We start from the raw sequence: 26,095 nt of genomic DNA, 5'->3' as shown, positions 1-26,095 counted from the left end.
TAATTTTTAAATTTATTCTTGCATGTAAACGTTGGCTCTTGAATTAGCATGTTATAGATAAATTAGATTTATCATTGGTAGAATTACATTTAATTTAATTGAACTGTAATCAATTAAGTTGATGCATTTGTAAGTATATTTTTTAAAAAGTGTCACCTTTAGATATCGTTTTGCTGTTGATGATAAATATTCATCAGTATTAATTAAACACTTTTTAATAAAACTAAAAGGGGGTATTATAAATTGCAAATATTGTCATTGATACGTAGTGTTTATATGACTTGTTACTTATTTGCAATTTCCCGAGTTCGGTGCTATATAAAAATTACAGAGAGAGAAACTCATATGAGTGATGGATGTGGCCTCCGAGCATCGCACTGGTGGATCAAAAGAATGAAGAGAAGAGGACCTGCCTTTCCCGGAAATTCTTTGAATTCTTCCACCTCTCCAATTGTTATTTTTTTTTCCAAAACATTCCTTTATCTGAAATTCTTATTTGGAAGAGTGATAAAAACACAGTAATCTTTGACCTAAAGAACAAACATATACAACGCATGCACTAAATGCCCATTCACTGGTTTGAAATAAAACAAACAAGTTTATTGGGATTTTCTTCCAGTCTATGCAACAAAACGACTTAAGGCCTCTTACATATATATGTCACCCATTTCAGTTTTGATTTTTTCAACTCTACCCGCTCCTCTATATACGAAAGACGAATAGGGCCACTTAAAAAAATATTTTTCTCTCGTAATTACGAGAAAAGATATCGTTATTACGAGTTAATTATCTCGTTATTACGAGTTAATTATCTCGTTATTACGAGTTAATTATCTCGTTATTACGAGAAAGATCTCGTAATTACGAGAATAGATCTCGTTATTATAAGTTAATTATCTCGTAATTACGAGAAAAGATCTCGTAATTACGAGAAAAGATCTCGTAATAACGAGAAAAGATCTCGTTATTACGAAAAAAGATCTCGTTATTACGAGTTAATTATCTCGTTATTACGAGTTAATTATCTCGTAATTACGAGAAAAGATCTATTTTTGAAATGGCGCGTTTCATTATTACATTCTTTTTATATAAAGTGTATGAACTACTGCAATGTCAATTAATATACACTTACTTAGCATGATCATCGTTTAAAACGCATATTTTGATATAAAATCGGACCAAGCAGTTTTAAAGAAATTTCAGAAGAATTAGCAAAGGAAATTGATTAATAAATTCATTGAACTATATGTCAATAATTAAGAAGGATATGTGTAATTTGTTTTCAGACTCCAAAATGTTTATATACTAAATCAATTATTTTCAATATACATGTAAGTTGTGTATGAACATATAAAACACAAATTCGAGTAAATCCTGTATATCCATATCCATGACTGAAACAATATAGTCATTAAAGTTATCTGTAACTATTAAAATTGTGTTTTTACGACTATAGGACTACCTGGTATTTACTTCGGAGTGGGATTATAATATATATAAATTGAATAGAAAAATTACATGAAGTTCTTTCCTTTTATTCATATCAAATAAAATGTCAAATCCAATCATTTTGATATGTAGAAATTAATGAATAATGATCGTTGTTATTTTTAAATATTGATCAAAATTGAATCAACGTTTCTGGAATGAAAAAGATAGACGTGGTCCAGTCGAATTCTTTTCAGAAACGCACAATTTTATATAGATCTTTTCTCGTAATAACGAGATCTTTTCTCGTAATAACTAGAAAATTAACTCGTAATAACGAGAGCTTTTCTCGTAATTACGAGATCTTTTCTCGTAATAACGAGATAATTAACTCGTAATAACGAGATCTTTTCTCGTAATAACGATATAATTAACTCGTAATAACGAGATCTTTTCTCGTAATTACGAGATAAAAATATTTTTTTATGTGGCCTTATTCGGCTTTCGTATCTATAGATGTACATGTATATATATAATTTTAGAATAATTACTTTTCAGCTGAAATTCAATTATATCGGACATTATATCACACGTTTTGAAATACCAAAGGTGTAAGCAGTTACTCTGATTCAGGTATTTTTTTTTGTAGTTTATAGGCAAAAAGGTATAGCGCCTTTTCCCATTATTTCGCCTTAACCTGTGTTTGAACGTAAAGTACCTGTTACTAAAAATAGCTTATGGTACCTAGCTGTCGCAATATGATTTTTGAAACCTGGATACACTGTACTGATTTTATAATGGTGTCTGTAACAACTGATTTGTCATAAATTCGGGAAACTCAGTGTATAACAGTAGTTGATATTCTGAACCGTGATAAGTTCAAGCAAAGTGCAATGGATAGAGTGCATGTACAGTGTTAATGCAGAGAACTGTTTTTATTTGGTGTACTCATACTCAGACTGAATTAAGCAAGATAATTTAAAAAAAAAAAACCCAGAAGATTAGATACGTATTACTCAATCTCTCTATTCTGTTCATGTTTCAATTTAAGTGAGAAAAAAATTACTTCTTATTGGATTCGATCCAGCGACCACAAAATCAAAACGACCTCCGCGTTACCACTAGGCCACGCATCTAACATATTCAGACGATGCATTTTCAATATATATGGCTATAAAAATGATTGTATTAGAAAAGACAGTAATTGAAATATTTGTCCAATTTTCAGTACGAAGACCACGTTCTACCAAAACTAATTCAATGTAAACGTGTACTACAAAACCTGTAGAACATAATTTTAATCGGATGTCTTTGGTTTAGAATGGTTCAAATAGTCAAATATCCAAAAATTTTTCGTATACTAACTACTTTCCTATATATCCCTATCAAAACCTGAATATTTTAATGATGACGTGTAAGTTAATAAAAACTCTTAGCGCATGGTGATTGTGTAATTTGCGTTTCTTTGAATATATTTAAACTTAATATTGTATAATATTGAAAATGTCTGATGTTTGCAAAATGCTATATTTGAGGCCAAATTATTAATTCACAATTAGGTATACTAGGTAAAATATGTCAATCCATGGAAATAGGCCAAACAATTAAATTTGACAATTGATAACCTCTCTACTTGAACAGTCATGTAGATTAGTAAATTATTTAAATACCTTTTGTTTTGTCATAAAACAATATATATACAGATAAAATACCACAGTGAGACAAAGGTATTCTTGCTATTCACATGTAACTTTCATATTTACTGCCTCACTTTCACTTTACATCTATTCTAAGAAAAGTATATGCTATGGAAATTATCTAATGCATAGGAAATGTCAGTCTTAGATATGTAAGATATTGTCAGGTCTGCAAACATGTAAACAACTGCCAAAATCAAGATCATAAGAAAGTGGCCGCAAAGAAATATGATGAGGAGGTGTTTATTAAAAAGGCAAAAAAAAACTTGCTTGACAAATAACTCTAAACTGCAACCTCCTGATTCCCCTAAATTGGTCCTACATTAGCAAGAACGAGTAAAAAAGACAATATCCTTGCATAAAACGTTTATAAATAAAATAGAAGATTTTTGCCTTAAAAAAGAAAGAACAACAATTTTGTAATTTTTAGATGTAAGTTTATGTTTATGTACATGTAGAAATAGTTAACCTGCGTTGCAATGTCTTTGAAACATCAGGGCCCCATCACATTTAAACGTGGGTTTCTTAGTTCTTTTGTTATTTATCACCCTAATTTTTTTCTATGCTATACTTTACATATAGATCTCCGCTACATGCTCTGGCATGCTCGCCAAGTAATGTTTGAAGGGAGTATTTATTTCTCATAAATCTCATTGATTGATGGAGAATTAGAGGTCCTAATGTTAGTCACAGATTTTGTTCTTGGTTTTAATAATCCATTGTTTTAAATTATATTTTTGAAATCAATAGATGTGCAGATGTGTTTTGTTATCTTGTGATAGCTGCAAACTTAAGATCATTGAGGGTATGATGATTTATTGGTTATGCTAGCGTTTGAAATAGAAGAAAATTCACGATAATGATATAGTCGCTGTCTTAAAGTCTTTAAATCGTGAAAGCAGATAAATTATAAATAAGAGGAATTATGCAACAAACTAATTAAAAGAAATTATACATGACACAGACTTGAAATAAAGATGTTTACTTTCGTCATCAGTAGAAACAACAATAATGATGAATTTTTCAAAAGCGATTTGTTTTCAGTTAATCACAGTAACGAAAAAAAAAATCTGTGCCTACAATCATAACAATTTTGGAAAATATGTATATGTCAGATAAAGAAAATTTTCAATGTTAGATATATCAACAATAAAAGATATTATCATTTAGTGTATCATCAAACTGGGAAAACTGCATTCTATGATAGCTCTTGCGTAAATCGAGGGCATAATGATCCATGTATGGAAATCACATAATTTTTACACTTTAATAATTGTCATACTATTCATTGGCATATCTTGCAATTGCAATTGTTTCATACTTGTCTGTTCTGGACTTTAAATTATGAATGAATGTTCTGTTCTGTTCTAAAACCATAGAGATTGATGTGGTCAAAACTATAGATATGGGGAAAAGATTAAAAAAAAAATGAAAAATAAGAAAATAAATTCTTTTGAACTTTATAACTTTAAAAAAATGAAATAGCTTTTGTAAATTGAATGTTTTTGTAAACGATAAAATGCATTAGGTGGACATTGAAATCTTTTATAACCAATGAGGGCTTAAAAAGATTTTTTTTTTTAAAAATTCAGATTACTATTCAAACACGCCCACTTTTAAGAACTGTGCAATCAGGATAAGAACAACTAATCAAAATCACATCTAAAATCTCTAACATGCGCATGCGCACGACTTTATAAAGTATATAATAAAGAAAGAAACTAAATGTGAGTGCATTCTTACTTTCATTGATTAAGATGTATGGAATTAGTTTTCAAATTATGTATTTACTATATGCGATGATTAATTCAGTGGAATCAGGAAGAAAGCTTATTGGTTTTAATTTCAAAGATGTGAGTCCAACAGGATACAAGCAATGTTTGAAGTTGTGTATCGGTCATGGAGATTGTCTCTCGGTCAATTTCAGCAGAAATCGACTGTTGTGTGAGCTGAACTCACAACAGGAGACGGAAACTGTCAAAGTCACGGAAAATACCGAAGAGACGGAAGATTTCATCTTTATCTCCAGAGCATCTTTCCTAAACGTGAGCTTTAAAGAAAGATTTCTCCTACCTGTTTAAATGATTAATAAAGAAAAATCTGAAATAGTCTAAATGTAGTTAGCTATTAGCAATTTATACAAATATTTATTAATATATTATTATATCTTGAATTTTATGAGGAAAATTGCATGTTTTTGTTGTTGTTGCCAGAAATGTTGAAGCAAATAAAATTTTCTTTAGTATATTATTAATGTGTTATTATAATTGTGATTAGCCCAGTCTATAGTAATAGCCTTGGTCGTAGAGATCTGGCTTTATCTGTTAATTCGTCACATTTTACAATTTTATCAGAAAATATTACAATATCTGAAGTCAAATTTGAACAAAATGTCTAATTGCAATTAACATCTTCAGAGGTAATGAAATATGGTTTATTAACTTCTGTTATTCTTTATGCATAGGAAAAGCTAATAAGAGGCTTTGAGATTGAAACTGAATTAATGTGTCAAAAAATAATTTCCTTTTGTTTTGCAATAGCTCTTACTCCATTATTTTAATTTAAAAAATGTACGAAAAATCTCTCTGCCAAATGTTTAAGTCATGTGAAAGTTATAGGCAGAACTGTTGCTATATCACGTTTTTGTTTTTGAAAATAAAGTTTTTCTTAAACGAAAGTAAAAGAATATTTAGGAAATGGTTGGGGTTTTTTTAATAGTACACAAGATAAAAGTATCTTTGGTAAACGTAATTTAAAACTCGTGTTATTCTCAATGAAATGATATAAAAATTTCTAAGTATACCTGAACACAATTATTATTATCATTAATAATGATAATTAATAATGTAATAATTCCCCAAGTATTTGTATTATAAGTTTCCACCTCTGTGTGACAGAAAGTACACGCATTTTTAAATTACTTTTTTTTAGTTTAAAAAAACGAACTCGTAGTTAATATCTATTTTAAATGGGAACCTCTTGTTGTTTAAAGTTTTAGTTATTTCGATGGGCAGTATGTGGATTATACTCTAGCTCATATTAGCTGTAACTGATATTTCACTCTATGTTGTTTAATAGTTGTCCAAGAAAATGTCATCATATCTTATACTAGCAAATGCAAATTTCTCCTTTTCAAAATTTTTTGTGTCTCATTATAGGATATCGCCCAACCCCAAGGAGAACTGAAGAATTTGGCGTGCCCCAAAGGTCAAATGCGTGTCTCACGTTCAGCTCAAGAGGGTACTTGCGTCATATCACGTGAGATGAATAACTGTTCTCGTATGGTTTTTACTGAGTATCTATTGTAATACATGTAGTATCCATGCATGTAATTTTTTGCTATCAGGTACATAATATCGCAATGGATTCTTTTAAATTACCACACGGTGTCTTATTTGTTACAGACTATCTATTTTCAAACAAAAACACATGATGTTATACCTCATTCTTATTCAATCCAAAATTTGTACTATCTAGAGCTGTATTTTTATTCTCCAAAGGATTTCTTTAATCTGTTCTATTACCCTCAGCGTTAGCAACACACTTAGCAACGGGTAACACAACGAATTGTTACATGCGCGTAAATTAAGCGCGTACGGTACGCCGTTAAATTCACGTCATTTCTATAACAAATCAGTAAAAAATCTCTAAATTTAAAACATTCAGTATAATGAAATAAATAGTGCCTGTTTGGGAGGATAACAGTTGAAATTGACACCCCTCGAAGACCATTGTCAACCTCCGCTGCGCGTCGGTTGACAATGGTTTCCTCGGGCTGTCAATTTCGACTGTAAACCTCCTAAACAGGCACTATTAATATAAAATCACACATTAACTGAATTAAAAATCACGCATTGTTGGTGTTAACTGCTAAAAAAAATGTCGCAATGTAGTGGAACAACGAATAATAAACTTGCAAGTTTATATGAATATCAACAGGATGTGTTGGGAAGGTACCTCCACCTTACATCGAATACAGTGCCGATATCATATATCCAACTGTTTCCATGGACACCGCAGACGAAACACACGGTAACGTTGGAGAAAGCAGGGACTTCACCTGTCCCCAAGGAACAGTTGCAGTGGGCAAAAAGAATGTAACGTGCCTTGCGAACGGACAGTGGGAAACTCCGAGATGCGAAGGTTTATCTATTTTTTGATTTTGTCTTGGGTGTAAACTTAGACAGATTAATCACCAATTACATATCTTCTTTTCTAGATACAGGTAGATTTGGTTACATTGCGTGTGTCTTTGTGCATTCTTGTAAAATACCGTGTATTTACATATTTCTTTTATCCTATTAATAAAACTGAACACAATGAATAAACTAGCATTAGAATTTTTTGGGATCTTCATTATAATTTTATGTTTTCGACGATTTTCCCGTTGTTCCAGAGGTAACGCCGCCATTTAGATTGATGACATAAAATAAAATATACTAGTATTTAAAAATTTGATTATCGAGTGCAAAAAATTTAACGACGTGACAAATATGGGCACGTTTTGTGAATTATGAGTGTCCGTTGGAACTGTTCTATATAAAATTTATAACATGTATTCAGTTATAAAGTCACGAGGAATGAAAATCACTTTACCATAAGCGTAAATTCAAAATAAGCATAATCGTTAAAAAACAAAAATTTTATGTTTTAGCGTAAAAAATATTTTTTATTGATTTTTTTTCATAGCAGGTACAAATATTGATTATTTTCATGAATTTATTCCAAATCATCTCTTCTCTTATTGTGTTGAGAAAAATTAAATTCGTTTGTTTCTTTGAAAAGATAGCAGCATAGTTTTGAAATGCGTAAACCGACAAAGACTTGCATGTTACCATAGATTTTATTGAAATGGCGATGCTTGATTTCATCAGGGATACTGTGGTTAATTTGAAACATGATAACATCTTAACCATGCAGTCGAATTTTGAAATAAAACTTTGAAACCAATGGATCAAGCAGACAAATTCTATTATTATACTATTATATATATGTTAAATACTGAAATCTGATTGGTTTAGACGCAGTTGATAATCCGTTCTATTACCCTCTGCGTTAGCAACACACTTAGCAACGGGTAACACAACGAATTGTTACATGCGCGTAAATTATGCGCATACGGTTCGTGCGTACGAATTCACGTCATTTCTATATAAAAGCAGTAAAAATATTCTCTGAAATTAAGACATTCAGTATAATAAAATAAATAGTGCCTGTTTGGGAGGATAACAGTTGAAATTGACAACCCTCGAAAACCATTGTCAACCTTCGCTTCGCGTCTGTTGACAATGGTTTCCTCGGGGTGTCAATTTCAACAGTTACCCTCCCAAACAGGCACTATTTATATAATATAGGTATTCTCACATGCAGTAATCCCGCGATCGAGCAACCTAAGAATTTATCCTGCTACAAGTTTATCGTATAGTAACTTTTAATCTGCTTCAAAGTGAGAAATAAAATGCACGTTCCTTGCTTGTAGCGAGTGCACGGCTTTTATGTGCACTTACTACTTTATAAGTCAGGTTGTGATTTTCAAGAATTTCGTTACGCTAGAGTTTGTAAATGTTAAAAATGGTTTTAATAAATAAAGCGTTTTCTGTCGAAGTATTAACGCAAAAAAAGTTAAAGAGAAGTAATTATGTGTTTTTGTACACATATCTCATTGTAGTATGCATTGAGTCGACCGATCCCAATGGATTGAATTACTTGGGAAGCAAAAACGTGACAATTTCTGGTAAAACGTGTCAGCGCTGGGACTCACAGACACCGCATAGCCACTCCTACCCAAACAATCCGGTATGGTCTACATGCTGCTCTAAAACACTGCATTACTTATACATGGATGAAATACCTGTTAAATGCTCTAATTTGTTTTTTTATGAACCAATTACTGGTATTGTTAATGAATAAATGATTCGATCCTTGCATCAAGGTCCGTTAATACATTTCTACCAGAAAGTTTTCATAATTAGATATCCCTTCTTTTAAACAAATTCTAATTGAAATATGTTTATCTTTATATTGTTCTATAAGATAGCATATTCTACTGAGATCTTTTAATCATACGCCGATCCGTAGTTTCAGACTGTAGTGTATCAGCTCATGGGCTTTCATTGTATATCAGTAACTTCTGGTTAAAAGTATTTGGAAAAGTGTTTATATTTTTATTCTAGGCTCACTGATTTACGTTGATTTCTCTATACGTAGGTGTTCATGATCATGAGGTTTGATATTGAACTTGTAAAAGAAAACAAAAAGTGTTTCAATTGGTAAGCACTGTATGGTAATTGCAGGCTTAATGTTTACATTTTGAAAATCAATCATGATAATAGAGTATTAAATATTGTTCAAAGGAAAGTACCAATGGCTTGATTGAGTCGATTGACAAGTGATCTGGTTGATCTGGCACTAATAAAAAGTCCCTGTTCAATTTAAATTCATGGAGTGTGTAGAAACTATGGATATCATCTACATCTACAAATATATCAGTTGTTCAATAATTCAAGTCAATCGGTTTATTACCATTGTTTATTACAATCTTGAGTTTGGCTCTAGGTAGGCTGGATGGCCAACAAGTTAACAACCCTTGTTAGATTTACCTCGAAAATTATATAAGATTTTGTATGGTTTCAGTAATATTTATGGGAATCAATTATGTGAGTATATTGAAAATCACAATTTTTAGTTTACACGGTAATTTGTGGTCAATGATCCTATCAATACAATGTATATTGGGTGCTGCACTTAAATGAACATTTTTGAAATTCGTTGATCAACTGAAAAACGAAATGCGAAGTTTGAGATTATATCAAAACGTCATCTTTAAAAAAAAAAATAATACATTGACTGCAGGTTTATCACGAACGAATTGCTAGTTTGATTTCCACAATTTAATTTATTTACACATGCATGTCTTTATTTTTTTTATGTCCAGGAAAACTACTGTAGAAATCCTAGCGGGAATATTTTGCCGTGGTGCTATACAACAGACCCGAACCAACGATGGCAATACTGTCTTATTCCGTACTGTGAATTCATTTATAAATAAAATTAGAAAAAATGTCCTATTATACATGATACCAATTGGTGTCTTACGTCCATTTGTTCGCTAAATAACTTCAAATCTCTCTCTCTCTCTCTCTCTCTCTCTCTCTCTCTCTCTCTCTCTCTCTCTCTCTCTCTCTCTCTCTCTCTCATATATATATAGCATATCATAGTTGTTGCTGTTGCTCTTGTACAGATGGTAGAACAATGACTTCGTCAGGTTCGTACTATTTCTAAGATAACGGAACACGAACTTCTCAATAATTGTATATGTACATTGAAATGTAGATTATAATCTTTTTCAATGATTCATTTCTAATTTTAAGCAAGTAAAATATTTTTTTGTGAACTGCCTGTCAATTATTATAATCATGATGTGCTACAAAGCACCCAGATAAAGTATATGAAATAAACATATGAATGTTGATTTTAGTTGGTTTAATAATTAATCTTTGGTGTGTGTACCTTTATAAGGCACTCTTGAATAAAACAAGAGGGTGGATAAGGCGTGTAAATGCTTATACAAGGAGGCATAAGATACTGAAAAATTAAAATATCAACAAAACTAATTAATATTTTGTAAAGAAACATTCAAAACGATGTATATTTTAAATAACATCGATTTGTAACCCTTAAATGTGTTAAATGTTGGAATTTGTCGATTTAAACTGACGTATGCATATGAAAAAATCCAAATAGTGTCATTTTTTGGAGCTTGAACGCCTTTTCTCTTATGGGTTGGGATTATGTTCCATATTTTCGTCATACTCTAAGGTTCAATGGAAAACAAACCGATTTCAATCAACAATGTGTAGAGATACATGTACGACCCACTATACATTAATTCTATTTATTTTGTATCCACCAGTAAAACGTTTCATAAAAATAATACAAGTCCGTAAATTCGTAGCCAAAGTCACATGTTAGGTCATGGGTACCATCAAAACCCAATGCAACATTTTTTTCTTATCGTTTGACGCATGACGATCGCATGAATCATCAAACAAAGTATTTTATTGTTTGCAACTACTTTTTCTTTAAACAAATTAATGAATTGGTCTAAAAAGTAAGTAAAAGTAACTAAGTTATTCCTATGTACATTAGTGCGTTAGATAACAGAGCTAGAATATACTTGTCCGGTTGTAAATTTTGAATTTACCGGGTGGCAGAAAATACAAAAATGTTGTTGTCATGTTGTAAATTTTGAATTTACTGCCACCCGGTAAATTCAAAATTTACAACATGACATACTCTTTATATAATAGTGTTGTGCATGTACTATGCTTAAATAGTAGTCAGGGTTTGATACATGGTGCACGAGCCGGACACAACACGCTGACTGTTTTATACGAATGTGTACTGATGTGCCTCGCAATAAGTAGCTGTAACATTAAAGTGTTGTGTAGTCCCTAAAAATAATCATCGGAAAAACAAACGTTTGCTTTTTAATATTAATTAATTGATTTGATTGATTATTTTATTAACAAGTTGCTGTACACTAACAAAAAAATTCAACGAACGTTTGTTATTTCTTTGAAATGAGACACAATTGACCTAACCAAGAAAACCATTGAATTTATTTTCTTGTACATTCTTTATCATGAGTCATTTAAAAAAGCGTTTTCGTGATTCTCATGTACAATTTCTTTGCAAAATGGTTAATCAATTTGTTAAAAAAATTACGAGAAATTTTATCTCTAAAAATCCCGTCATAATTAGGAAATTTTGGAAAAAATAATCAATTTAATTGCTTGATATCAATTGTATGTATCTACGTTTTATATTGATGAGGCGTAACGGTATAGTAGCGCGTTAGTATAATAGACATTATGATTTTGGAATCGTGAGTTCGGAACCTGCAGTCGGCGCTTGTAAGGTTTTCGTTGAAAACATTTGGCGTGTTGTATTTCGGCATAGTATGTTTACGCTATATAAATCCTTTGTATACTATGCGAAAATAGATGAATAGTGACAATAGAGAGACAATCTCACAGGAGGCATTATAAGTAGTGGATATGAATGCATTTTTATGTCATGTATATTCGAACCGTACCTACGACCCAAATTCCAACATAGGAATATGTATCCTGTCTAACTCTCGGGTGATGTACATATATTTGTACATTGTTGGCATAATTCGATCAAGCACAATTCGGGGGAGGGGGGGGGGTGGTGGAGAAGGCCGGGGACCCACCCTGGAAAATTAAAACTCCAGTATGTCCCAAATTTTTGCTTCCATTACTTTTTAATTATTTTTAATAAAAATACACATACCTGTGAAAGAAGTACAGTTGAAATCGATGAAATGGAAAATATCCAAGATATCTTCATTGAAAAATTATCCCTTTTCAATCATTAATGTTTACAGGAACGAAAACAAATTTCTTACGGAGATCTATAATGGTAAATGTTTACATCTTTTCTCCATTCGGAAGTACTCGGGACACCTCGCGCAATTTTCAACGTTATCATCGGGGCTTATTAATGGCTGATGTAATGCAAAATCCCCGTAGACTTTCTATTTTGGTATGTGTATTGAAACCTGAAGCGGTAAAGGAGGTGTTTCAAAACAGATGATCTGGACAGTTTTCATATTAGTGGATGAACGTAGTTTGAGTACAAAGGTATTTGTTATTATCGAAATATCAAGCGAAAAGTGATGGAAGCAAAAACTCGGGACAGGGTATAATTAAATACACATAAAATAACCAATGATAGGCCTCGGATCCTCCGGCAAACCAAAGTATCGATATCACTCCGACGTAATTTTCTTTTCTAGCTGGATCCACGTACTGTTACTATGTACAAGCAAGTTAATCTAACGTAGGTTTATAATTTTAAAAAGTTCAAGGGAAGGATGAAAGGCCAATTACATAGGAATAAAACTTACAATACATGTGATGTTAGAATGACATTGATTAAAAGATTTTTTTAAACTGTAACCCCCCTCACCGTGTCAGCGACCCAGAAAAGGTGCATATGTATACAGCAATTGATAAGCTCTTAGTTTTTTTTTATTTATATGCATGCAGTGATGTACTAAACTTTTTCTTTATGTAAATAAAAAATCATATGTGGGTAGTTTCAATCTTGTAATAAATATTAACACGTCTTTAACTTGTTCATATTTTAAAAAAAGAACAACTTCAAATTATTACAAAAATCCAGTCTATACTTAGAATTCATGTGTGTATGGAGGCACATTGACGTTAAATTTTCATAGAAAAGATTATATGTCAAGTCACAACACTCTGTGGGGAATGTGACATACATCTCTATAGCAGCTTCATTGTACACGTATACAGTGTATCTCTTGCCGACTGATACACATAGAATATCACGCAGTTGTTTTGATCTTGGTCCTGGTATCAGACCGAGCGGTTGGTATCGGCCATTTTAAGAATAGGGTTCCCTGTTTTGAGACAAAGCTACAACAGTACAACTTAAATTTGCAAGGTTCAACATTGTGCAACGAATGGTTGTAAAATTGACACTAATGTTATGTCCTTTTATATTTTAAATATTTTTTTAAAGATTTTATTTTAAATCTGCAGCGGCGCAGTTCTAAATTATCTGTACCTGTATGCGCAATTGCAATATGCATTTACAGTACCGATCAGACCTAACCTAACAGAAAGTAAAACCAAACTAAACCCAGGGTTTACTTTCTGGGTTTACTCTGGGTTTACTCCAAGTTTACTAGAGTGGACCCAGAGTAAATCCAGAGTAAACCCAAAATAAACCCAGAGTGGACACAGAGAGTATACCCGGATCATATGCATATAAATTTTATTGAAAAAAAAACAAGATACATTTATTGCTTTTGTATCTTTTGACAACTGTTTTGATCAGTTTATGGCATGAATATTATTATTATTATTTTTTTTTACATTTTTGGCCCACATATGTGACTTGATTGGTGAATAAAGATTGTGTATAAGACTCCCTCAACAAGTGGAGTCAGACATATATACAAGCTTTAGCAAAGTAAGAGTTTAGTAAACACCCCCTTACTGGAGTGAACAAACGGGAAATAAAAATGAAAGAGTGCCTTAGAAAATAGCTACAGTAGTAAAATGTGTCATTGTACCTAACATGAAGAATATCAAAGCTCTTTCACAAATAGCATAAATAGCACGTCTTGCGAGAAGTGACAGAGTTACTGCCCTTTGAAAATTCTTTTTGATTGAAAAGCACTTGTTGACTTTTGTTGACGACGAGAAAACTTTCTCAGGTTCATAACAATTTTGTGTTCTTTTAAAGGAAGAAACGTGACAAATACGTGCAATTTTTTTAGATTTAGGGTAATGTCTGCTCATGTAGAAAATACCGGCGTTAAGCACGCCGTGGAAAGACTTTCGGTGGGTTTTTTTTCTTTTCAGGTCCAGCACAATCATTAGATTTAGCTATGCATGTATTTTGGTTTACTTACATAGCTTCATTAACCTACCTGAAGCTTTTCAAATATAATTTTGTCCTAAACAGGTGCAGCAACAATATTCAATTTTGAAGTGAATCGTAGAACAATTCATGCAAAAATCACACTTGAAAATGTTGCTCTGCTTGCTCAAATTCAGTAAATTCTAGAAGTTTTGGGGCTCTGTAAAACTGTTTATATGTTACAAAACAGCTACTTCCAATATGGAATAATGATGATAAACAGTTCTGGTTAACATGATCATTGAATGGTGATAATTCAGCACAATGTAAAGTAATCTATGACACGCCAAATTCACAAAAATGAGTGAATAATAGTTTCACAGTCGATAAACTAGGTTAAACTATTGTAAACTATAGTTACGGACGGACAAAAAAACTGTAGCTAACGATGATAATCTATATTTTACATCTGTGAACCATAGTTAACGCTATCATCTATGTGTCGGAGGTGTAAAACACTAAAAACACTGAAAATAGCCTTTGCGATTGCAAAACATAGTTTTTTCTGATAAATATTGTTTCACGAGGATGAAACTATGATTAACAACTCTTAACTATAGTTAACGAATGCAAATTATAGTTTACAGCTGTGAATCTATATTTATCGGTATAATAGATCGTTAACGTTATTTGCAGACAGATAAACTTTTGATTAACATTCGTAAACTATAGTTTACAGCCGTTAAATAATATGGTATTGAAGATGAAAATTACAGCTAACGGATCGTAAATTATAAATTAAAGTCGACAAACCTAGTTTATCATCAGTGAAACCCTATTTGACGCCATCTATAATCTATATTTCACATCTGTGAACCATAGTTCATGCGACCATCTATGCACCAGAAGTGTAAAACTATAATTATCACTGAAAACTACTATTTACAATTGCAAAACATAATTTATCTGATTAATATATTTTCACGATTGTGCAAGTATGATTAACAACTCTTAACTATAGTTATTTGATGTTGAACCGCATGTCTTTGACTTTTAATATTTTTTTAATGATTTAATAATACAATGTCATTATTTTCTTTTTCATTTTAAAAAAAGTTCTCTTACAACCTGTGTATTTTTTTTCAATTTACATAATACACTGTATTAAAGGGGCATGGTCACGATTTTGGTCAAAAATTATATTTCCAGATTTAAATATTTACAATGTTTCAGAAAGTCATTTTTAATAGGCAACCTAATTTTGGGTGTCATTTGTTGAGTTATAATGGAGTTACAGAGCTTGAAATTCTTCGCTATGGAAACAAAGCGTTTGTTTACATTTTGAACGTTGAAGTAAAAATTTCAGTTTAAAATCTAAATCGAATGTGTTTAACGTTAGGAACTGTTTATATATGCTTAAGATAAATTAAAAAAAAATGACAACTAAGCCGGGAAAAGATTTTTTACTGGTATATTGAACCTATGTAAACAAAAATCAGGACACGAGCCTTGTTTACATGATAAAGAATTGTGAGCTCTGTATCTTGCTTATAATTCTACGAATGACTCTCAAATTCTATTTGATCATTAGAAATGCATTTCTAAAGCGTTGTAAATGATAAAAACATAAAAATAGAATTTGACCAAAATCGTGACCGTGCCCCTTTACTGGAATGCAGTTGTGTAGATTTTTACATGTACCTACAAACAATGTGGATTTTATATTCACCAGATACATGTGGCAGCCTACTTTTGATTATGTGCTTCTTTTATGCATTTTCATGCCTTTTACTCATTGTTATATATATTATGTATAATTAAAATAATTCCAAAACATTTCTCAATCTATTTATCTTTATTAATAAGACTAAGAAACGAACTATAATCAATTCACGTTTTTAAGAATTGCCCTCTTGCGGACAAAAATGAATGCTCCCCAGGGTTCATGAACCTAAATATCGAGTGGGCTGTGAGGTGTGCATGAAAAAACGGTCCTTATGACTTTTTTTAGCACGTTTTGATATTCTTACAGAATTGATTAAAAGACGTAAAAGTTGTCAAATCTGAAATTGTATGGTTATTAACCAGCTCTAAGTTGAGTTTTTCTCCATTTTTAGTCAAGCTATTTCAAAATTTATTGTACAATGATGTCCATAATAGTTGTATTATTTAATCATCCGATTTGACAGCCATATTTAAAATTACTAGTAAACGTAGTACATTACCTATTCTCAGACATTCAGATTCCCTGAGCTCTTTGTGTAATTATTCAATGCAGAATAATTGTTTTATGTAAGTTAGTAAAGTACTAATGTGTTTTAATAGAACATATAGTGCAGAGCTTAAGTAACTTTATCAATGCTGTAACAATAGCTGACTCATACAGTACTGTATAGAGTATGTTAATAAATTATATAATATTTATTAACTAAAGATACATATACAATGTATGATAAAATGTCAGTTTCACTTATAAAGCTTATAAATGGTCACCGAGTATCTGTTTACGCACTTTGAAAAAATGTTTAAAGTGCTTTAATTTTGGGACCAAGTCACCGCACTTTGATTGTTTTTTCAAAGTGCGTTGATATCGTCGATATTTACACACTTTAACAAAAATTCTTCAGGTTTGAGTCAAAATAATACATAACTTTAGATACAATTAATACTTGTTTTAACCTTGTGTCGCTTAATGGGATATACTTTAGAAAGAACCACTGCCTTCTCAGCTAACTTGATAAACAGTTTCTCGATAAAAAAAAATTTTCCTTTTCCTTTTCTAATACGCTTACGAAGTAATTTACATAAAAAACAACTCGGGAGATTTGAATTACCTAAATATGACATAAACTGCATCGCTTAGCAGCTGCACTTTCCTTTTTTTGTATGCAGCAAACTTACTAGTACATTGTGCTGTGTGCCAGAAACGAAAATTATTTAATTCATTTATTGATAATGGAGATAATGCATAACATATCTCAACTGTCTTCAATTGCATGTGCTTATAAACAATCATGATGTGAAAAAAAGGATACGTTAGTTATGGTTATCAAAAACAATATGATCTTTTAAAGGAACAGTGCGGGGAAAAAACTCACACCCTAATGCTTATTTTTAAGTTTATAATAATTTAATGTTTGTCAATGTACATGTAATCATTTTTAAAATGAAGTGATTAATTTGATGAGAATTTGAAATGAGGGACTATGTTGAAACAATTATAGATTTTTTAACATACCATTGGAGAAATTATTGATTGACCAGCTCGTTTTTTTTTCTCAATATCTCTGTACTTAATTTACAACAAAGCGTATTTTCCCCGATTTTATACATTTACTCTAAGTTGCTGAATATCATATATGTTTTGGAAGGATATAAGAGGGGTAGGGGACCTTCTTCTTGTAATCAATGAAATGAAGTACATTGTAATGGTAATTGACCTGTATCTTTGGTTAACCCCCACCCTATCCCCGTTTTTAAAGACGGTAAATTAGATTCATAAGTGTTAGTGTTAACAAAACACCAAACTATCAACAAATTAGGAATTTAATTCCAGAATTTGTGATTTATCATATTTTTTTTCAAAGTGCGTTAAGTGTCACAATACTAAAAAATGTTGATGTACTATCATAACGCACTCTGAAAAAAAATTTCAAAGTGGGTTAACTTGGTAGAAAATTTAACGCACTTTGAAAAAAAAAATCAAAGTGCGTTGATTTTGTCCAACATTCAATGCACTTTGAAAAACATTTAAAAAAAGCGTAATTTTTTTTCAAAGTGCGTTGCCACAATAGTGCTAGAAAAAGTACAAAATCCTCCATGATTAGTAAAATATTATAACTCGATAGAAAGAGGTGATATAAGGAAGCAAACATTAAAAATGGGTCTAATTTTGGTATCCATCATAAAATATACTGGTACGGTCCCAGTATCGGTAAGGTCTTGATTACTTGTGAATTACTCATTGTTATCATGATACAATTTGGCAGGTGTTTAGCAATCATCAGGAATGATTATATTCTGTGTTATCATATTTATTTTAACAACGCAAAATGTAACATTGCAAAATGAATGTACATGTATTCGTTCTTCGTGGAATTTAAAGCACATACATTTGCAATATTAAAATTTCAAAACGAAATTTTTTTATCCAAAATTATCGTCATTCCTTTTTTTTCGGTTCATTCTTTTCCGGTTCGTTTTGGTTAATGTGATTATGCTAATTATAAATGTTACTAAAATTCAAGCCATGATGACAAGATGAGCCTATGAAATCCATCCAACTGAATGATAACTGAAATAATGTTAGGGGTGACTAATTTGCACAGCTACGTTTGATTGAACGCATAAATTACCTAACAGCATGTATGTAAAACATTAGTTTGAAAATCTACCAGTTCGTGAAAATTAGTCAAAATAAACCATAATTGATGAAAGACAATTTCAACGAAAGAAGCCGTTTAAAATATTCATACCTTAATGTACCATTCCGTTTTCATCAATCAAATTAAAATCAATTTCAAATTATGTTTTCTTTATAAGATAATTATTTCATACGGCACCGGCGTACCATTCCATGTAAATCAAAAAGATGCAAAGAATTGCAATGAGTATTTTTTTTCAAAACTTTTACCTTTGTGTCTTTCCATGAAACCATCACAGTAAAATAAAATAAGATTTTTGTATAAAATATTAATTTCAAAGGTACCAGTCCGTGTAAATCAATCAAAATTAATCCCAAATGATGTAGATGACTGTGATGAAAAATTCTCGGAATTTTAGATATCAGAGAGTTTTCTAAATTTTTAGTAAAAATAGATATATTTTTTGTATAAAATATTAATTTCAAATGTATCAGTCCGTGTAAATCAATCAAAATAAATCCCAAATGATGTAGATGACTGTAATGAAAAATTCTCGGAATTTTAGATAAAACAGCAATCTTTTCCTGCATATTGGAAACAGCATGATTTAGATTAAAAAGATTTCCAGAAGTTGACCATTTGACATGTTTTCTTTAGATTTTGTCATTTCCTACTTAAAATGAAAGCTTGATAATAAAGCAATATAAAAGCAGTGATTACTGCTGCATTTTAATACAGCATAGACTTTACAGTTAGAACAAAGTCAAATTCAGTTGTCAAATTTGTACGTACAAAATACCAACGACTAATAACGTTTCGCTAAGGACAGTAAAGATATGATTGAAAATATTGAAATTGTACCAATTACGATACATTTCATATGATTGAGATATTTCAATTACTTCTTTACTCAAGTGAATTTGTACGTGACATCATGCAGCATAACATAATCTTAAAAGGTCTTTCAGCTAAAAGTTCATTGCTAGGCCAAGAAGTTAATTTGTTCTCACTTAATATGGACAGAATCATCATCGTTTCGTTAGCAGGGGTTAAATTATCCTAAAACATAGCAAGCCACGGAAATTTGCCCGCACAGAACTAAATATAGTACTGTATAGTTACGTATAATGATACTTTTTAGTCAGTATATTTTTGTGTTGTTCAAAATTTCAGGAATTTACAATATTTGGATTTTCTGACTACTGAACCTTTTGAATTTATTTAATTAATAATAACAGATTCAAACTATCAACCGAGGAACTTTTGAACCTTCGGATAACTGGACCATCAGGATAATAAACCTTCAGACGTAAGCTACGTTTTATGGACCATGATCGCTTCAATGACCACAAGTACGCGAGAACATTGAAGCTCAGATTAATTACACCGTGTACACCCTCTGCCAAAAAAGAGATTGTTGCACTTTTTTCAGAATAAAAACAAATTTTAAACATTGTATTTCTAAACATACAATGTAAGTCGTTCTAATCAACACTTAGATTTTATCCAAGATTCTCTTTTATTTTTATAAAGAGATAAATATGAGTGAAGACTGTGTGCTTCTGAGCTCGTTCAATCGGGTATTTTTCATATAAATATGAAACAAAACAGAAAAATCTTCAATGCAAGACATATCAACAATGAAAGAGATTATCAATTTTTCACGTAATTGTCTATCATCAACTGTGAAAATTACATTTATGACAGCATAAATACTAGGCATATTGTTCCGTGTACAAATGTATGTAGCTCACATATGAATCTAATGATTGTTGTGGTAAAAACAGTTGATATATCTATTTAGACACGAATCAGGCATAGGTCTTTGAAAACAGGAATAAACAAAAATTAAATTCTTTGGTCTCTTTAACTTTTAAAAATAAAAGTAACGACATAAATGTCTTCTATCCTTTGAACTTCTCTGTAAACTAAAATGCTACTTTAAACTACTATAAAATGCATCGGGTGAACATTTGCACATTTTCGTAGCAATGAGGTCTTGAATTGCGCGTTTTTCTTCCAAATGTTCTATATTCATATTACTAATAAAACACAACCCACTTTTTAGAATCATGCAATCAGGATATGAATGACTTATCAAAATCACATCATTTTCCCTTGTAACATGCGCATGCGCATGCCTTTATTTAGTATTGATGATAAGGAAAGAAACTCAAAATCTAAGTGCATTTCTTACTTTCACTGATCAAGATGTTTGGAATAAGTTTACATGATATGTTTTTACTATACGCGATGATTAATTCGGTGAAATCAGGAAGAAAGCTCTTTGGTTTTAATTTTAAAGATGTCAGTCCAACAGGATACAAGCAATGTTTGAAGTTGTGTATCGGTTATGCAGATTGTCTCTCGGTCAATTTTAGCAGAAATCGACTGTTGTGTGAGCTGAACTCACAACAGGAGACAGAAACTGTCCAAGTCACGGAAAATACCAAAGAGACGGAAGATTTCATCTATATCTCCAGAACATTTTTCCCAAACGTGAGTTTTAAAGAAAATTTTCTTGTACCTTCATAAATGATTTCTATAGAGATATTTAAATGTAGTTAGCTATTACAAATTGATATAAATACACTAGTATATAAATTATCATAAGACGAAAAAGACGTCAGTGTTTTGTTGTTGTTGCTAGAAATGTTTAGGGGAATAAAAACTACTATAGTATACTTTTTAAAACGTGTTATTATATTTATAATTGGACCAGTCTTTTGTTATAGCATTGCACGTTTAAGATCTGCATCTATTTGTTATTTCGTTACAATTTAAATTTAACCCCAAAACAATATTCTTATATCTGATGTCGAATTTTGACAAAACGTTTATAGTCAAGATGCAGTTTACAACTTCAGAGGTAGAAGAATATGATTGTTTACAGTTTTTAGTTATTGTGATGGGTAGTCTGTGGATTATAAATATATTCTAATCCATATCACCTGTATCTGATAAATCACTTCAACTTGTTTCAGTCAAAATTATTGCATCTTTTACTAGCAAATACAAATTTCTCCTTCTGAAAATTTGTCGTTCCTCATTTTAGGATTTAGCCCCACACCAAGGAGAACTCATGAATTCGGCGTGCCCCAAAGGACAAATGCACGTCTCACGTTCAACAAATGAGGCTACCTGTGTCATATCACGTAAGATAAAAAAACTGTCCTTATATGCTTTTTACTAAGTATCTCTTGTAATAGTATCCATACATGATATAATATACACAATATTGCGATGGATACTTTAAATAACTACACAGTATATTTTTTCTGGTTATTTATTTTTAAGCAAAAATACTATATTATACGATATAATTTGTTAAATCTAAAATTGAAGTATATAGAGCTGATGTAGAATTATCAAAAGAATTTCTTTAGTAGTATTGTATGGTATAAAGTTAAGTCGGATTAAAAATATCGACATAATTATAAAAATGTCGTTATGACGAGATAAAACTGGTTTTTACGACATATAGAAGTCGTTGTTCTCAGATTTTAAAAAAATCGAAATTACAAAAATTGAAATACGAAAGCTGTTTTTGTTATATCACACATTAACTGAATTGTTTGTAGTGGAATTGTATTTTTTGTTAAGAGTTATCTCTCTTGGTTCTTGGACGAAGTGCACGGTTATCATTTTTGACAATCGGTGCTATCGTATTGGAACCGGGCGTTTCCTCTCCGCTCCCAGGAGCATTCGGTTGTTTGTCTTCTTTCTTAAAACAGACGTCTTTAGGAGTTTGTCTCTTTTTTATTTATTCATATTCTCCCAGAGATCCTAATTATAAAGTCAGCATCGTCGAATCTGTCCTAGGTAAATATATTTATAATCCACTACATTTCCCTTGCATTTTGTTGCTTATTTAAATTATTTCTGTTATTTGTTTTAATTCACTAAATATAATAAGATTAATCCAAGTCATTTTAACATCTGATATAGTTGCTGTTCATTAATAATAATGATCTCTAGTATCTCGTGATAATCCGGGATAATTAGTGTGCCGAAATAACGACCACTGTTACATTAAAATCACGCATTGTTGAAGTGGAACAATGAGTCGTAAGTTTGCAATTTTATATGAATATCAACAGGATGTGTTGGGGAGGTACCTCCACCTTACATCGAATACAGTATCGGTATCATATATCCAACTGTTTCCATGGACACCGCAGACGAAACACACGGTAACGTTGGAGAGAGCAGGAACTTCACCTGCCCCCCAGGAACAGTTGCAGTGGGCAAAAAGAATGTAACGTGCCTTGCAAACGGACAGTGGGAAACTCCGAGATGCGAAGGTTAATCTATTCTTAATATTTTTCTTGGGTCAAGGAGTAAACTTAGACAGATCTATCACCAATTATATTTCTTCTTTTCTAGATACATGTAGATTTGGTTACATTGCGCGTGTTTTTGTGCATTCTTGTAAGACACCGTGCATTTACAGATTTTTTATGCTATTCATGAAATTGAACACAATTAACAAACTAGTATTAGAATTTTTTTTTGGATCTTCATTATAATTTTATGTTTTCGACAATATTCCTGTTGTTCGAGAGGTAACGTCGCATTTTGATTTATATAATAAAATAATATATTTCGAAAAGCCTACTAGTATATAAAAATTTGATTATCGAGTGCTAAAAATTTTACGACGTGACAAATATGGACACGTTTTGTGAATTATGAGTGTCCGTTGGAACTGTTCTATTCAAAATTTATATCATTTATTCACTAATAAAGTCACGAAGAATTAAAATAACTTCACCATAAGCGGAAATTCATAAGCGTATTCGTTATAACCGTGTTTTGCTCTATGTCATTATTTTATCAAAAACATTTCTTTAAATTATGGCGTTGCGCTTACGTATCATGTAACGTCATAACAAAAAATTTAATGTTTTAGCGTAAAAAATATTTTTTATTGATTCTTTTCAATACCAGGTACAAATATTGATTATTTTTATGATTTTATTCTAAATTATCTCTTCTCTTATTGTGTTGATAAAAATTGAGTTCGTTTGTTTCGTTGAAAAGATAGCAGCATAGTTTTGAAATGCGTAAACCGACAAAGATGTACATGTCACCATAGATTTTATTGAAATGGCGATGCTTGATTTCATCAGGGATACTGTGTTTAATTTGAAACATGATAACATCTTAACCATGCAGTCGAATTTCGAAATAAAACTTTGAAACCAATGGATCAAGCAGAATAAATTTCAATATAGGTTTTCTTACATGCAGTAATCCCGCGATCGGGCAACCTAAGGATTTATCCTGCTACAAGTTTATCGTATAGTAACTTTTAATCTGCTTCAAAGTGAGATGTATGCACGTTCCTTGCTTGTAGCGAGTGCACGGCTATTATGTTCATGTGCACTTACTACTTTTTAAGTCAGATTGTAGATTTTCAAGAATTTCGTTACGCTAGAGTTTGTAAATGTTAAAAATGGTTTAAATAAATAAAGCGTTTTCTGTCGAAATTTAACGCAAAAAAGTTAAAGAGAAGTAATTATGTGTTTTTGTTCACATATCTCATTGTAGTATGCATTGAGTCAACCGAATCCAAAGGATTGAATTACTTGGGAAGCAAAAACGTGACATTTTCCGGTAAAACGTGTCAGCGCTGGGACTCACAGACACCGCATAGCCACGACTACCCAAACAATCCGGTATGGTCTACATGTTGCTTTAAAACACTGTATTACTAATAAATGGATGAAATACCTGTTAAATGCTCGAATTTGGGAATTTTTCTGAACCAATGACTGGTATTGTTAATGAATGAATGATTCAGACTGTACTGTATCAGCTCATGTTTTTCAGTAACTTCTGGTTATAAGTCTTTAGAAAATTGTTTAGATTTTTATTCTGGGCTCAGTGATTTACGTTGATTTCTCTATACGTAGGTATTCATGTGGTCATATATTAAACTTGTCAAAGAAATTGAAAAGTGTTTTACAAACGATTCAGTTGGTAATCACTGTCTGGAAATTGCTTAATGTTTACATTTTGAAAATCAATCATGATGATAGATTAATTGATATTGTTCAAAGGAAAGTGCCAATGGCTAGATTGAGTCGATTGACAAGTGATCTGGTTGATCTGGCCCTAATAAATAGTCTCTGTCTTGTTTAAATTCATGGAGTCTGGCTGAAATATGAATATCATCTATGATTTTATATATCAGGTGTTCAATAATTCAATTTATGTCAATCGGTTTTTTCCCGTTGTTTTTTAAACTTGATTTTGGCATTTAAAAGGAGGCTGGATGGTCACAAGTTACCCATGTTAGATTCACCTTAAGGTGGTATGGGACACCTCCATGTTGTGACGTATTATTAATCGGAATAAGCATTGAAATCAAGTGTGATTTTATAAACAGCCCCCCCCCCCCAAAAATTGACTTCTAACAACGTAGCGCATTGAGTTATAGGGTTCTCTACGGATCTATACGTTATGAGTTACAATGTCATAGCATATGTTGCACCTAAATGAACATTTTTAAAATTTATTTATCTTAGATCTGAGTTTTAGAATTATATCAAAAAATCATCTTTTCTTTTTCAAAAAAAGAATTATACATTGATCGCAGATTTATCACGACCGAATCGCTAGTTTAATTTCTACAATGTAATTTATTTACACATGCATAGCTTTTGTTTTATCTCCAGGAAAACTACTGTAGAAATGCTGACGAGGTTTATTGGCCGTGGTGCCATACAACAGACCCGAAACATCTATGGGATTACTGTCTGATTCCGACCTGTTGATTCATTTCAATATAGAATTAGAAAAAAATGTCCTATTATGCATGATACCAATTGGTGTATATATACGTTGATTTGTTGGCTGAATAACTTCAAGTCTCTCTCTCTCTCTCTCTCTCTCTCTCTCTCTCTCTCTCTCTCTCTCTCTCTCTCTCTCTCTGATATGGCAATATCATAGTTGTAGCTACTCTTGTGTCATGTGCGTACTAATTCTAAGATAATGGAACACGAACTACTCAATTGTTATATACAATGTATATGTATATTAAGTATAGATTATAATCTTTATCAAAGATTTATTTCTAACATTAAGCAAGTAAAATATTTTTCATAAACTGCCTGTCAATTTTTTTAATCATGATGCACTACACAGCACCCAGAGAAAGTATATGAAATAAACATA

General features: G+C 31.4%; 1 protein-coding gene across 1 annotated transcript; it reads left to right on the top strand.

Moving 5' to 3' along the window:
- The first annotated feature begins 4,924 nt into the window (after positions 1–4,924).
- On the top strand, positions 4,925–25,695 carry LOC128176853 (hyaluronan-binding protein 2-like). Its single transcript, XM_052843397.1, has 7 exons — positions 4,925–5,170; positions 6,284–6,383; positions 21,273–21,412; positions 21,969–22,068; positions 23,014–23,217; positions 24,467–24,594; positions 25,597–25,695. Exons 1-7 carry the CDS (start codon positions 4,925–4,927, stop codon positions 25,693–25,695), a joined length of 1,017 nt encoding a protein of 338 aa, XP_052699357.1.
- Positions 25,696–26,095: the final 400 nt, after the last annotated feature.

Source organism: Crassostrea angulata, chromosome 3, assembly GCF_025612915.1.
Source record: "Crassostrea angulata isolate pt1a10 chromosome 3, ASM2561291v2, whole genome shotgun sequence".
Taxonomy (NCBI): Eukaryota; Metazoa; Mollusca; class Bivalvia; order Ostreida; family Ostreidae; genus Magallana; species Magallana angulata.
This window is presented reverse-complemented; position numbering and strand designations above follow the sequence as displayed.